The sequence below is a fragment of the Heliconius melpomene genome, unplaced genomic scaffold (assembly GCF_056956725.1).
Source record: "Heliconius melpomene rosina isolate 202511_hmr_F unplaced genomic scaffold, ASM5695672v1 ptg000039l, whole genome shotgun sequence".
NCBI lineage: Eukaryota > Metazoa > Arthropoda > Insecta > Lepidoptera > Nymphalidae > Heliconius > Heliconius melpomene.
The window spans coordinates 100,734-115,786 of NW_028181858.1; the positions used below are offsets into that span (position 1 = coordinate 100,734).

Sequence of the window (15,053 nt, forward strand, 5' to 3'; positions counted from 1 at the left end):
GTAGTGCACCGAGCCGTGGTAGAGCCTCGACTGAGCGTACGTCCGTGCGGTTGGTTTTATGTGATTGTCATCGATCGGTGTGACGTCAGAGTGACAGGCAACACCATCTGGTTTTGACAACTGGCAACTTAAATAATCTGCTTCCCTGATACGGCCAATCCTGACATGCGCGCGTCCTCGAGCGCTTTTGCCTTCAATAGTGCTCGATTTAGCCTGCCTAAGAATAATAATCCAACCATACCACTCCTACTGAGATCACTACTACTTTATTCCGCTCGTCCAATCCTGACACATTAACCTAACACTATCAAATTGGACCTAATCTAACCTAACACTATCAAATTGAACAGGACGGGCGAGTCCTTTCGACCAATTCGACTAACTAAACCTTCGACACAACCTAAGGATGAACCGGATGAATGTGTCTCTTCGACCAGCCACACGTGCATGACCCTTCAAACTTTCGACCCTTCGACGCTACGACCAACTAACCCTTCGATCAACCTAAAAATGAAGTTGATGAATGTGTCCTTTCGACCAGCCGCTATCAGCTGCATGGCCCGGACAACACTATCCCTTCGACCAACTAACCCATCGAACAACCAAAGAATGAAGCGGATGAATGTGTCCCTTCAACCAGCCGCTATCAGCTGCATGGCCCGGACGACATTATCCCTTCGATCAACGAACACCTAAGAATGGACCGGATGAATGTGTCCCTTCGACCATCAGCCATCAGCTGCATGGACCGGACGACATTATCCTTTCGACCACCGTATATGACCTCAAGAACATAAACCATGGCTAAGGTGTCCCTTCGACCAGTCGCCATCTCAAATGACGACATGGACCGGACGGCCTTACCATGAAACCGTAACCAAAGTGTCCCTTCGACCATTCGCCATCTCGTATGACGACATGGACCGGACGGCCTTGCCCTGCAACCACTTACCACCTCCTATGGCCCGTACACTGTGCCAGCGACCCTACAGTATCTACGTTCGTCAACCGTTATCCACTCTCGTCACGATCACACCAACTGTTACATGAACCCGACACACACTACCTGTTTAGTCGATAGAGGTACTACTACACTGCACATTATCGTTACCCTAAAAATCTTATCCCTATAGCTTACACTACTGAACCAAACTATACCGAGTATGACTCGTATAAGCAACCCTTTCCAAGATCACATCGATATCGCTACAACAAGATATCTATAGCCGATATTCCTATGGAATCAGACATTAAATTACACTAGATATTGTTACTAGAGCTAACCATTTTTCTACACTATATAATTTTGTTGAAATAGATTCCTACAATTAATTTCCTTTCATCATTGAAACTTTTTTTAGAACTAGGCAACATATTATCTGCACTATGTATTACTCCTACAGAGTATTACTAAATTTCAGAAACAATCCTGAAGTAAAACTTTAACCAAAAAGTTTTATTTTAACACTTATAACGTTGAGATGTAACTAAGTAACAAAATCTAACTAGGTATGTAAATTACACACACTTCATTGATGTTTCACTATGAAATTGGCAACAATTAAGCATAAACGCGTCTCTAATTTTTAAACCATTACTTTTAAATTTCTTTTAACTAACTTGCCTTTAAAGAATTTTAATGTATCTACTACAATTTAATTAAAATTGTCACTAATTGGATTAACACCATTTACTTAAAATAATTAACTGGTTACTGGCGACCAAAACCCTAGTTGAACTTAAATATTAAGCGACACTAACCTTTACAATATTCGGAGCCATTACTTTTCTTTTAATACAATTTGAAATATACGGTACGTTCACTAACTATTTTATTTCTCTTAACAATTACATCTAACTTTATAATCACTTTAAAAGAATTAACTAACCTCTTTACTTTCTTTAAACAATCTTTACCTAATATGTCACTTTCAAATATGTCACTTTTTTAAAATTAAATTACCAAATAACTTCCGTTTCTTTAATTTACACTGTTATATGCTGCGCCATAATTATGGAAACAACTGTATTTCACCTTTTTTAAAATGAATTACGTTCATAATGATTTCATTGTAAACCTTCTATAAAATTAGTGACCTACCGACATAATTTTTTAAAATTTGAAATATTTTTTTACATTTTTCATTTAATACGGTGCGTATTAGACGGGGCGTCGATACTTTAAGAATCTCAAACTAAAGAAATTAACGTAACTAACGAAACGAACAGACTAACGAAATTATTTACTACACTCACGCGACGTAACTACGTATTTACACACTCACAGAACGGTAGACTATTGAAAGTGTCGAAACATTACTTACTTCACGTGAGAGTGAGGTTCATCCCACTTCTGATGTCGGAGACTAAGGTGATTGGGACCGGAGCTTGTTCCGAACTTGGAAGTTTATCAGAAAATCCCTTTACAGGGAAGAGAAGTAGATTCTAAGGAATCATATACTACAATTCCAAATGAAATTAAATTGGATAATTCAATAAATTTCAATGAAAATTTCTGTGAAGAGAACTTCAAAATTTTTATTAACCATCTCGATTTCCAAAAACAGGCAATGATAAATGATTTAATATTGAACCATAAATCTGTGTTTGCAAAGGATAAGTATGACATTGGAAAAGTAACGGAGTATGAAGCACATATTGATCTATTAATAGACAAATATTGCAGTAGAAGGCCATATCGTTGTACAATTGAAGATAAGAAAGAGATAGAAAATCAGATTACAAAGTTATTGGAAAAAAATATGATAGAAGAATCATATAGTCCGTTTGCTGCCCCAGTTACACTGGCTTATAAGAAAGAGGAAAATAAAAAATCAAGGTTATGCATAGATTTTCGAGATTTAAATAAAATTGTAGTTCCACAATCACAGCCATTCCCACTTATTGAGGACCTATTAGTTAAAACAAGAGATTGTATTTTTTTTTCTACACTGGATCTAAACTCTGCATTTTGGTCAATTCCTCTTCGTGTTTCAGATAGGCATAAAACAGCATTCGTCACACAAGAAGGTCATTACCAATGGACTTGTTTGCCATTTGGTCTAAAAACATCTCCGGCAATATTCCAGAGAATAATGTGTAACATAATCCGGAAACATAAGCTTGGTGAGTTCACAGTATGCTATATTGATGATATTTTACTGTTTTCAAAATCCTTTTCAGATCATATTAGACACTTAAAACAGTTATTTGAAGCAATAAAAATTGAAGGGTTAAGATTAAAATTTTCCAAGTGTACATTTGCAGCTGATTCAGTTAAATATCTGGGCCACATTATACAGAACAATTCAGTAAGGCCTTTGAAAGACAACTTAATATCAATAAAAAACTTCCCTACTCCAAAAACCCCAAAAAACGTTAGACAGTTTTTGGGGAAAATAAACTTTTATCATAAGTATGTCCCTAATATAGCGGTTAAACTGGAACCATTACATAACTTGTTAAGAAAAGGGCAATCCTTTAATTGGACAAAAAACTGTGAAGAAGCATTTAATGAAATGAAACAAATATTGTGCTCTCAACCTATATTAACTATTTTTAATCCAAATTTACCTATTTACATATACACTGATGCCAGTATACTAGGAGTGGGTGCAGTTCTAAAGCAGCCTCAAGAAGACAATCTTGTGAAACCAGTGGCATATTTCTCGAAAAAATTGAGTGATGTTCAAAAAAGAAAGAAAGCTATATATCTGGAATGTCTAGCAATTAAAGAATGCGTAAAATATTGGCAGCATCTTTTGATAGGTAGGAAATTTATTGTATTCTCAGACCATAAACCATTAGAAAATATGAATATTAAGTCGAGAACGGACGAAGAATTAGGGGATCTGACATTTTATCTATCCCAATATGATTTTCAGGTTAAATATGCTCCAGGAAAATACAACCTCGAAGCTGATCGCTTAAGCAGGAACCCAGTCCTGGAACCATATGAAAATTAGGATGAACAATTAAAAATAGTCAACATAATAAAAATAGAAGATATCTTAAATGATCAGGTAAATAATAAAGAAATACAGTGTAGGAAAAATAAGTTAATTACTAAAAACAATGTTTATTATAAAAAAGTAAAAAAAAAGGAAAAAATTATTATATCAGAGAAATTTAGTATAGAATTGATGAAAAATGTACATACAAACCTAGGTCATATAGGAATCAATCAAATGCACAAAATGATCAGTTCACTATATACATCAAAAAACATGACCAAAAACATAAAAAGGATATGTGAAACTTGTATAATGTGTATAAAGAACAAATCAAGAGGACTAAATAAATATGGTTTGATGTCTCACTTAGGTCCTGCCACAAAACCCTTTGAGATATGTTCTATTGATACTATTGGTGGCTTTGGGGGTTCTAGGTCCACAAAGAAATACTTACATCTACTATCAGATCATTTTACAAGATATGCATATATTTTAACATCAAGTACTCAAAATGCAAATGATTTCATTAGACTAGTAAAAAGCTGTGCAGAACCTGACCACATTGGCGTAATTCTTTCAGATCAATACCCCGGAATCAATTCAAAAGAATTTAAAAAATTTTTAGATGACAAAAATATTCCCATAATTTTTACAGCTGTGAACTCGCCCTTCTCAAATGGCTTAAATGAAAGACTGAATCAAACGTTAGTTAATAGAATCAGATGCAAGATTAACGAAAATAATACAAAAATAGCATGGACAACTATAGCACATCATTGTGTTAGAAACTATAATGAAACTATACACTCTGTCACAGGATTTCCTCCAAAATATTTGTTAAATGGCACAGATGTCACTATTTTGCCAAATGAACTTAAACTAAAAAAGACAGAATATGATCTTACTAAAGATAGAGAAAAAGCTCTGGAAAATACAATCAAGTCTCATAATTATAACAAAGTGATTTATGATAAAAATAGAAAACATATAGATTTAAAAGTTGGTGACATTGTTTTTGTGGACAATGGAAATAAATTAAATAGAAGGAAACTTGATGAATTGCGAAGCGGTCCCTATCAAATCATGGAAAAAATATCAAACTCAATTTTCAAGATAAATACTGGTCATAAAAAATCTGAATCAAATTTTTTCCACATTTCAAAAATTACTCCAATGCCTCTGCTTGAGGAACCTACTTTGGGAGGGAGATGTAAAGACAATTACATGTAATTCTCTTTAATTTTTAATTCCTGGCCATAGACGTAACTACGTCTATGGTTTGAAAAAGATAATCTGTACAAATAGTTAAGCTATACAAAACTGTCAACATAGATCTTTTTAATTAATTTTGCTGAACACGTGTAACATAAAAATTTGTTAGAAGTAATAGACATTAAATGTCGTTTCTTTAACGAGAAACTCAGTGTGTTTTAATTACTACTATAAAATAACATTCACATTATATATAATATTTAATTATATTTCATAAAATTTGCACTGAGACGTTATCCCCTTTCTCCTCATTACATTTTATCCGTAATGTTTCAAAGGTTGTCTGGTGGAGATTGCTTAAAGCAATAAGACCGCCTTTGCATACGTGTTTTTCTTTAAATTTTATTTGTGTTGTTCTTTCTATATATTTCTTTTATGTGTGCAATAAAGTATATTCTATTCTATTCTATTCTAAAATGATTCCTCACCGCTGAAATGCGTAAAAATGTTCAGAAAAAAGAAATGAAGAAAAAAATTTCAGAAATAATAAATAAAATTATTCCTCACCGTAAACCTTTTGATACTATAATAGTATGTTTTCCTTGGAATGTTCTTTCTCGACAAATATCTCGTCATCATTGAAATATAGTTAATAATACGATAATATATCCAATAAATAATAAGTTTATATTAAAATTATGAAATCATTTTACTAAACCAGTTACTAAGGTTATTACTCCAATAGCTCCTGTTAAGGGTCAAGGTCTATAGTCAACTAAGTGATAGGGATGATTATGATTAGACATTAATTTACTTCTCTAGAATAAAGAGTTCTTAAAATAGAAATTACATAAGATTGAATAATTGCTACGGCAATTCAAGAATTAATAATAAAATTTGAACAATAATTAAAATAATTAATAAATAATTAAGTATATTAATACCTGTATTACTTAATAAAGTTAAAAGTAAATGACCTGCAATTATATTAGCTGTTAATCGAACTGCTAAAGTTCCAGGTCGAATAATATTACTAATAGTTTCAATTAGTACTATAAAAGGTATTAAAATAGTTGGTGTTCCCTGAGGAATTATATGAATAAATATATGTTGTGTATTATTTAATCATCCATAAATTATAAATCTTAATCATAATGTTAAAGATAATGAAAGGGATATATTAAGATGACTTGTTCTAGTAAAAATATATGGGAATAAACCTAAAAAAATATTAAATAAAATAAAAAAGAATAATGAAATAAAAATAAAAGTTGATCCATTAATTCTATTTGGTCCTAATAAAGTTTTAAATTCATTATGAAGTTTATTAGAAATAAAATTTCATAATAAATAATGACGATTAGGAAAAAATCAGAAAGATAAAGGAATAAATAATAATCCAATAAATGTTCTAATTCAATTAAATGGGAAATTAAATAAATTTGTTGAAGGATCAAAAATTGAAAAAAGATTATTTATCATTTTCAAAAAAATTTTTTGAAATTATTTTTCTTATTTTTTTTTTAAATTAAAATTATTTTTATAATTAAAAATAAAATAATTTATAATTATTAAACTAATAAAAATAGAAATAAAAAATAATAATGAAATTATTCAATTGATAGGTATTATTTGAGGAATAAAAGAATATTACAAAAAGTAATAATTTAAATTTGACATATTTATGTTATTTATTAACTAATTCTTTATCATTAGAAGTAAATGCTAATTCACTATAAAATGGTTTAAGAGACCAGTACTTGCTTTCAGTCATCTAATGAATAATTATTAATTCAATTAATAAAGTTTTTTATAGGGATTCTTTCAATAACAATAGGTACAAAACTATGATTTGCCCCACAAATTTCAGAACATTGACCATAATAAATTCCAGGACGATTAATAAAAAATCTAGTTTGATTTAATCGTCCTGGATTAGCGTCAATTTTTACTCCTAATGATGGAATTGTTCAAGAGTGAATTACATCTGTAGCTGTAACTAAAATACGAATTTGATTATTTATAGGTAAAATAATTCGATTATCAACATCTAAAAGTCGAAAATTATTTAAATTTTCATTAGATTGAATGAAAAATATATGAATCAAATTTATAGCGGTTGAGATGTGATACCACTATTTAATATGATCTTATTTATTTTACACTAAATGAGTAAAATTAAAAATCCAAATTTTGTGGAGAAATTGTCCAAATTTATTTAACTCACAGATACGTGAAGAGAAAATAATCACAGAAGGAAATAAAGAAATTTAAATAAATACCAATACAAGCTAAACTAGCACGTAATGGCAAGAAGTTAAGGTTGAGAATTGAATGCAAGCTAAGAGAGCAATGGATACACAAGTGAATGTCGCAAGCGATTCTAGCCGACTCTTTAAACGTGGCGATGCTGGCTAGCAGCAAACACGCATAGCAAAAAAACTCGGAACAGGTTTGAATTGTTCCAATGCGCTGCGTGCGGATGATTCTAGTAAATGTAATAATATTAATTTTGAATAAGTAATGTTCCCTACAGTACTCCCCCCGAGAGACCTGGTTAAGGGCGATAGTAGTCTGGAAACTTGACTCTTCTTCCGCTTCTTGTCCGCTTCTCAAGTGTCTGCTCCACGTCAGATTGAGAGATAGCCTTTGGTGCTGTTATTATCCTCTTTGATGCAGGAACGGCCTCTCTCGTAACATATGCGGGCTTGATCCTGTCCACACTAACGTTATTAGGCTTACCACATATGTCTATTTTGAAATATTTAGGAGTCCTCTTGAGAACCTTGTATGGGCCTGCATAAGGTGGTTCCAGTGGTTTGCGGACGTGGTCCTGCCGTAAAAAAACATGTGTTGTCTCTGCAAGGTCAGCTGGCATATAAAAAGGACCTGTCCTATGCCATGACGTGGGCTTCGGTGAGAGTCGTGCCATACCAGCACGAAGACGAGTGACCAGATTTGTGATATCTGCTGTCCTGTAATCCTCCGAGGGTGCAAGAAATTGCCCTGGAAGTCGAAGGGGCTCCCCGTAGACCAGCTCAGCCGCTGAAGCCTGAATATCATCCTTCCAAGCGCTACGGATGCCCAGCAGCACTAAGGGAAGTGCTTCCGTCCAGGTCGAAGAGGGATGGCACATGATAGCTGCCTTCAGCTGACGATGGAGTCTCTCGATCAAGCCGTTGGAAGCTGGATGATACGAAATAGTCGTAAAGTGATGTGCACCAACCATGGCTGATAGTGCCTTGAAGAGATGCGACTCGAATTGCCGACCCCTATCGGTTGTAATTCGAAGAGGGCAACCAAATCTTGCTATCCAACCAGAGAGAAGAGCGGCAGCACAGGAATCAGCTGTGATGTCCTTAAGTGGGAATGCCTCAGGCCATCGTGTGAAACGGTCGATGACAGTAAGGCAATATCTGAAATCAGACGAAATAGTTAAAGGTCCGACGATGTCGAGGTGGATGTGTGCAAACCTCGATGTAGGAGTTGGAATTGAGGATAAGGGAGCAAGGGTATGACGGTGAACTTTGCTCTTTTGACAAAGTACACACTCTCGTGTCCACTCTCTACAGTCTTTGCGAATCCCTGGCCATACGAATCTCTGTGTAACCAGCCGCACTGTAGCTGTCCTACCAGGATGGCTCAAGCTGTGTGAAGTTTCAAAAACTTGTCGGCGAAACTTCTCAGTAATGAACGGGCGCGGAGAAGACATTGATACGTCACAGTATAACTTCTGGTTACAGTGTGGCAAATCTACCTTAACCAGTTTTAACGATGAGCCTTTTTGAAGCAGACCTAGCAGTTCAGGATCAGTATCTTGAGCAAGTGCTAGAGCCTGGTAATCGATAGATCGACTCACCTCTTCCAGTCGTGACAGAGTATCAGCCACTACGTTCAAACGTCCTGGTAAGTATTGAATAATAGTTGTGAACTGAGAAATATAATCATAGTACCGATATTGGCGCGGTGAGCATTTCTCCCTGTTAATGTTGAATGCATATGTGAGAGGTTTATGATCCGTGTGAATCACGAAGTTTCGAGCCTCAACCATGTGTCGAAAATATTTAATGGCTTCATAAATGGCTAACAGTTCTCTGTCGTAAGGACTATACTTCTTCTGCGCAGATGTTAATTTTTTAGAAAAGAAACCAAGAGGTTGCCATACGTTATTAACACGTTGTTGAAGAACTGCTCCAATTCCGACATCAGAAGCATCAGTGGCAATAGCTAGCTCTGCAGAAGGATCTGGGTGAGCCAGTAATGTGGCTTGAGATAAACAAGTCTTACATTTTTGAAAGGCTTCCATCATCTCCGGCGTCATAGTGATCGGCTTAGCTCCTTTCATCTTAGGTCCTAGAAGCGCAGCATCTAATGGTGCTTGGATATTTGCGGCATCGGGAATAAAACGCCGATAAAAATTGAACATACCGAGGAAACGTCGTAATTCCTTAGCAGTTTTCGGCACACTGCACTCCTCTATGCTCTTTACGTTCGTCTCTAAAGGTTGAGTCCCAGAACCTGACACTAGGTAACCAAGAAATTTTACCTGTCGCTGCCCGAAGACTCACTTGGATGTGTTTATCAAAACACCATACTCTTTGAGCCTGGTGAAGAGTAATCTGATGTGGCGCTGATGTTGTTCTTCAGAACTGGAAAATACCAAAATGTCGTCTAAGTAACCAAAACAAAAGTCATCAAAATCACGTAGCACTTCGTCCATGAACCTCTGAAAGGTTTGTGCTGCATTGCGCAGTCCGTAGGTCATGTACGGGAACTCGAAAAGTCCAAAAGGAGTTATAATGGCTGTTTTGTGGATATCATTGACGTGTACTGGTATTTGATTGTACGCCTTGACTAGATCGATAGTTGAAAATACTGTACAACCAGAGAGTTGGTAGGAAAAATCCTGGATATGGCGTATCGGATACCTGTCAGGTACTGTGCGAGCATTGAGTGCCCTATAATCACCACATGGTCTCCATCCGTCGTCCTTCTTCTTAACTAAGTGCAGAGCGGACGACCACGAACTGTTAGAGGAGCGGGCAGTTCCCTGTGACAGCATATCGTCAAATTCTTTTTTGGCTGCTTTCAGTCTAACTGGGTCTAAACGACGAGGTCTACTGGTAACCGGTGGTCCGGGAATGGTTTTGATGTAATGCACGGTATTATGCTTAGGTAAGGAAGACGTACCTGATGGTCTCGTTACCTCTGGAAACTCATGAAGCAGCTGATGGTATTTTGATTCTCCCGAAATGGCTTTGACTGACGCAAGGTCATCGGAGATATTTTCTTTTATTGCTTGCACTGACAGAGTGGTATTTCCATCGACGAGTCGCTGACATCTGCAATCTACAAGAAGATTGTAAAATATCAAAAAATCTACGCCGATAATGGGCTTTGAAACATCAGCGATGGTAAATTTCCAGGTGAAAGTACGTTTCAGTCCTAGGTCTAAGTGCAATAATGTAGGACCGTAAGTATGAATGACTGTACCGTTCGCCGCCATAAGTTCATACTTTGTCTTGGTACAGGGCGCCTTGGTAGCCAACCGTGGAAAAACGCAGAGATCCGAGCCAGTATCAATGAGGAAAAGCATTTTTGAAATACGGTCGGTAATGAAAAGACGGCCTGTAGGTAAAGGGCAGACGTTGGCCGCTACTTCCGGCTGCCCAGAGAGTTTTCCGACTCTCCGTAACTACATGGCTGCACACATTTTTTAGCATTTGAACCAAATTTAAAATGGTACCAACATTTTTGCTGGGTAGTCGACTTCCTGCGATGTCTGGAATGGCTCCGGGAACGCTCTTTAAATTTTGATGAGACCGAGTTGTGACGTACGTGGGTCGAGAGTTCCGATACCTGCTTGGTCAGGAGTTGGATCTGCTTGGCCATTTCTTCCAACATGGAGGATGCAGGGGGTGTGGCCATCGCAGATGTGCTTGCGACCTGTGGTGATGAGGGTGCTATCTCATGCACTTTGTCTGCCAGGTCAGCTAATTTTTCGATAGCCAGATCAGGCTGTGAAGCTATAACCGTTTGAATGTTTTGTGGTAACCTACTCGACCATAATGTTTTTAAAAAATCCTTGGGGACAGATGAACCCGCAAGATCTTGCATGTATCGCAGAAACTGTGATGGCTTGCGATCACCTAGCTGCTCGTGCCTCAGCTATTCAATTCAGTTAAATTCAGTTGAAACTGGTGTCGATCGTTCGGGCTTCGAGGGGCCTTCAAGGTGGTATACAACCCGCGGGAATGCGCGGGAAGGTGCCGGCGGTAAGTGGCGAAAACCGATTTTTTCAGTTTTCCCCGCTCGGATTCAGTTGAAACTGGTGTCGATGGCGGTAAGTGGCGAAAACCGATTTTTTCAGTTTTCCCCGCTCGGATTCAGTTGAAACTGATGTCGATCGTTCGGGCTCCGAGGGGCCTTCAAGGTGGTATACAACCCGCGGGAATGCGCGGGAAGGTGCGGGCGGTAAGTGGCGAAAACCGATTTTTTCAGTTTTCCCCGCTCGGATTCAGTTGAAACTGGTGTCGATCGTTCGGGCTCCGAGGGGCCTTCAAGGTGGTATACAACCCGCGGGAATGCGCGGGAAGGTGCGGGCGGTAAGTGGCGAAAACCGATTTTTTCAGTTTTCCCCGCTCGGATTCAGTTGAAACTGGTGTCGATCGTTCGGGCTCCGAGGGGCCTTCAAGGTGGTATAAAACCCGCGGGAATGTGCGGGAAGGTGCGGGCGGTAAGTGGCGAAAACCGATTTTTTCAGTTTTCCCCGCTCGGATTCAGTTGAAACTGGTGTCGATCGTTCGGGCTTCGAGGGGCCTTCAAGGTGGTATACAACCCGCGGGAATGCGCGGGAAGGTGCCGGCGGTTAGTGGCGAAAACCGATTTTTTCAGTTTTCCCCGCTCGGATTCAGTTGAAACTGGTGTCGATCGTTCGGGCTCCGAGGGGCCTTCAAGGTGGTATACAACCCGCGGGAATGCGCGGGAAGGTGCGGGCGGTAAGTGGAAAAAACCGATTTTTCCAGTTTTCCCCGCTCGGATTCAGTTGAAACTGGTGTCGATCGTTCGGGCTCCGAGGGGCCTTCAAGGTGGTATACAACCCGCGGGAATGCGCGGGAAGGTGCGGGCGGTAAGTGGAAAAAACCGATTTTTTCAGTTTTCCCCGCTCGGATTCAGTTGAAATTGGTGTCGATCGTTCGGGCTTCGAGGGGCCTTCAAGGTGGTATACAACCCACGGGAATGCGCGGGAAGGTGCGGGCGGTAAGTGGAAAAAACCGATTTTTTCAGTTTTCCCCGCTCGGATTCAGTTGAAACTGGTGTCGATCGTTCGGGCTTCGAGGGGCCTTCAAGGTGGTATACAACCCACGGGAATGCGCGGGAAGGTGCGGGCGGTAAGTGGAAAAAACCGATTTTTTTAGTTTTCCCCGCTCGGATTCAGTTGAAACTGGTGTCGATCGTTCGGGCTCCGAGGGGCCTTCAAGGTGGTATACAACCCGCGGGAATGCGCGGGAAGGTGCGGGCGGTAAGTGGCGAAAACCGATTTTTTCAGTTTTCCCCGCTCGGATTCAGTTGAAACTGGTGTCGATCGTTCGGGCTCCGAGGGGCCTTCAAGGTGGTATACAACCCGCGGGAATGCGCGGGAAGGTGCGGGCGGTAAGTGGAAAAAACCGATTTTTTCAGTTTTCCCCGCTCAGATTCAGTTGAAACTGGTGTCGATCGTTCGGGCTCCGAGGGGCCTTCAAGGTGGTATACAACCCGCGGGAATGCGCGGGAAGGTGCGGGCGGTAAGTGGAAAAAACCGATTTTTTTCAGTTTTCCCTGCTCAGATTCAGTTGAAACTGGTGTCGATCGTTCGGGCTCCGAGGGGCCTTCAAGGTGGTATACAACCCGCGGGAATGCGCGGGAAGGTGCGGGCGGTAAGTGGAAAAAACCGATTTTTTCAGTTTTCCCCGCTCAGATTCAGTTGAAACTGGTGTCGATCGTTCGGGCTTCGAGGGGCCTTCAAGGTGGTATACAACCCGCGGGAATGCGCGGGAAGGTGCCGGCGGTTAGTGGCGAAAACCGATTTTTTCAGTTTTCCCCGCTCGGATTCAGTTGAAACTGGTGTCGATCGTTCGGGCTCCGAGGGGCCTTCAAGGTGGTATACAACCCGCGGGAATGCGCGGGAAGGTGCGGGCGGTAAGTGGAAAAAACCGATTTTTTCAGTTTTCCCCGCTCGGATTCAAATGAAACTGGTGTCGATCGTTCGGGCTTCGAGGGGCCTTCAAGGTGGTATACAACCCGCGGGAATACGCGGGAAGGCGCCGGCGGTTAGTGGCGAAAACCTATTTTTTCAGTTTTCCCCGCTCGGATTCAGTTGAAACTGGTGTCGATCGTTCGGGCTCCGAGGGGCCTTCAAGGTGGTATACAACCCGCGGGAATGCGCGGGAAGGTGCGGGCGGTAAGTGGAAAAAACCGATTTTTTCAGTTTTCCCCGCTCGGATTCAGTTGAAACTGGTGTCGATCGTTCGGGCTTCGAGGGGCCTTCAAGGTGGTATACAACCCGTGGGAATGCGCGGGAAGGTGCCGGCAGTTAGTGGCGAAAACCGATTTTTTCAGTTTTCCCCGCTCGGATTCAGTTGAAACTGGTGTCGATCGTTCGGGCTCCGAGGGGCCTTCAAGGTGGTATACAACCCGCGGGAATGCGCGGGAAGGTGCGGGCGGTAAGTGGAAAAAACCGATTTTTTCAGTTTTCCCCGCTCGGATTCAGTTGATACTGGTGTCGATCGTTCGGGCTTCGAGGGGCCTTCAAGGTGGTATACAACCCGCGGGAATGCGCGGGAAGGTGCCGGCGGTTAGTGGCGAAAACCGATTTTTTCAGTTTTACCCGCTCGGATTCAGTTGAAACTGGTGTCGATGGCGGTAAGTGGCGAAAACCGATTTTTTCAGTTTTCCCCGCTCGGATTCAGTTGAAACTGGTGTCGATCGTTCGGGCTCCGAGGGGCCTTCAAGGTGGTATACAACCCGCGGGAATGCGCGGGAAGGTGCGGGCGGTAAGTGGCGAAAACCGATTTTTTCTGTTTTCTTCGCTCGGATTCAGTTGAAACTGGTGTCGATCGTTGGATCGTTGGTGTCGCTGCGGAGGGGTCAGTTGGTGATGGCCAGAACGTAGGAGTGTGGAAGGAGCCGAGAGTGGTTCTGACCAGATTGGACGTTGATGACGGAATGTCGACTGTCGGTAGTGTCAGGTCGAGACGAGGGTCCGGATCATCATATGGACGGTTGTGGGGAGCGTTGGAGTCAAAGGACTCAGATACTGAAAGTTTTGTGTCGATGGTGTCAGAGAAGTCAAGGACACGGGCACAATACCTGAAGGACAGGCGGAAGAGGCCTCGGAAGCCGATCGATCAGTCGGGGTCTTCTGGTGAAGGAGAGCCAGATAGACCGGCGCCAAAAGTGGTTGCCATGAGGAGACGGAAAGGTCTCGGTGAGGCAGAAAGGAAGGAGTTGCCGCTGAGTTCAGAACAGGAGGTGTCTGACAGCGCTGCGGCCGTACTGGCCAGGGCTAGCTCCAGGCTCTCGGACATGTCTCTACCATCCGAGAAAGAGCAGGACGAAGCCATACTTGCGTCTGACCTACAAAATCAGGTGGTGGACAGCCTAGCGGTGATAAGGAAGGTTGCCAGCAGATCGGGCAACCTTAAAGGAACTTTCACCAAGGCCTTTTGACGGATACCGGCCCGAGTGGGGACTCGAGCGGGTTATGTGGGACTCGTGGACCGGCTGAAGGCCAATCCCAATACCCACTAAAACCTCACGATGCTCCTCCTCGACCACCACTGGCCGCGAGACGCGGGGACTATAATCGTCCACGAAACGCGGCGGCGGGAGCCTGCAAGGCACGTCGCG

At 40.9% G+C, this 15,053-nt stretch overlaps 2 protein-coding genes across 2 annotated transcripts; one reads left to right on the forward strand and one right to left on the reverse strand.

Annotated features, from left to right (window-relative positions):
• The first annotated feature begins 4,028 nt into the window (after positions 1 to 4,028).
• Positions 4,029 to 5,372, forward strand: LOC146526621 (uncharacterized). The gene has a single exon (XM_085206932.1). It carries the CDS (start codon positions 4,143 to 4,145, stop codon positions 5,181 to 5,183), a length of 1,041 nt encoding a protein of 346 aa, XP_085063058.1. The 5' UTR covers positions 4,029 to 4,142; the 3' UTR covers positions 5,184 to 5,372.
• A 5,448-nt stretch (positions 5,373 to 10,820) lies between these two features.
• Positions 10,821 to 11,282, reverse strand: LOC146526622 (uncharacterized). Its single transcript, XM_085206913.1, has one exon. The coding sequence runs from the start codon at positions 11,280 to 11,282 to the stop codon at positions 10,821 to 10,823; it is 462 nt and encodes a 153-aa protein (XP_085063039.1).
• Positions 11,283 to 15,053: the final 3,771 nt, after the last annotated feature.

What these genes read in the sequence shown, in the direction of transcription:
- LOC146526621 (XM_085206932.1), top strand. Translation starts at nt 4,143, where the DNA reads ATGAAAAATGTACATACAAACCTAGGTCATATAGGAATCAATCAAATG.
- LOC146526622 (XM_085206913.1), bottom strand. Translation starts at nt 11,282, where the DNA reads ATGCAAGATCTTGCGGGTTCATCTGTCCCCAAGGATTTTTTAAAAACA.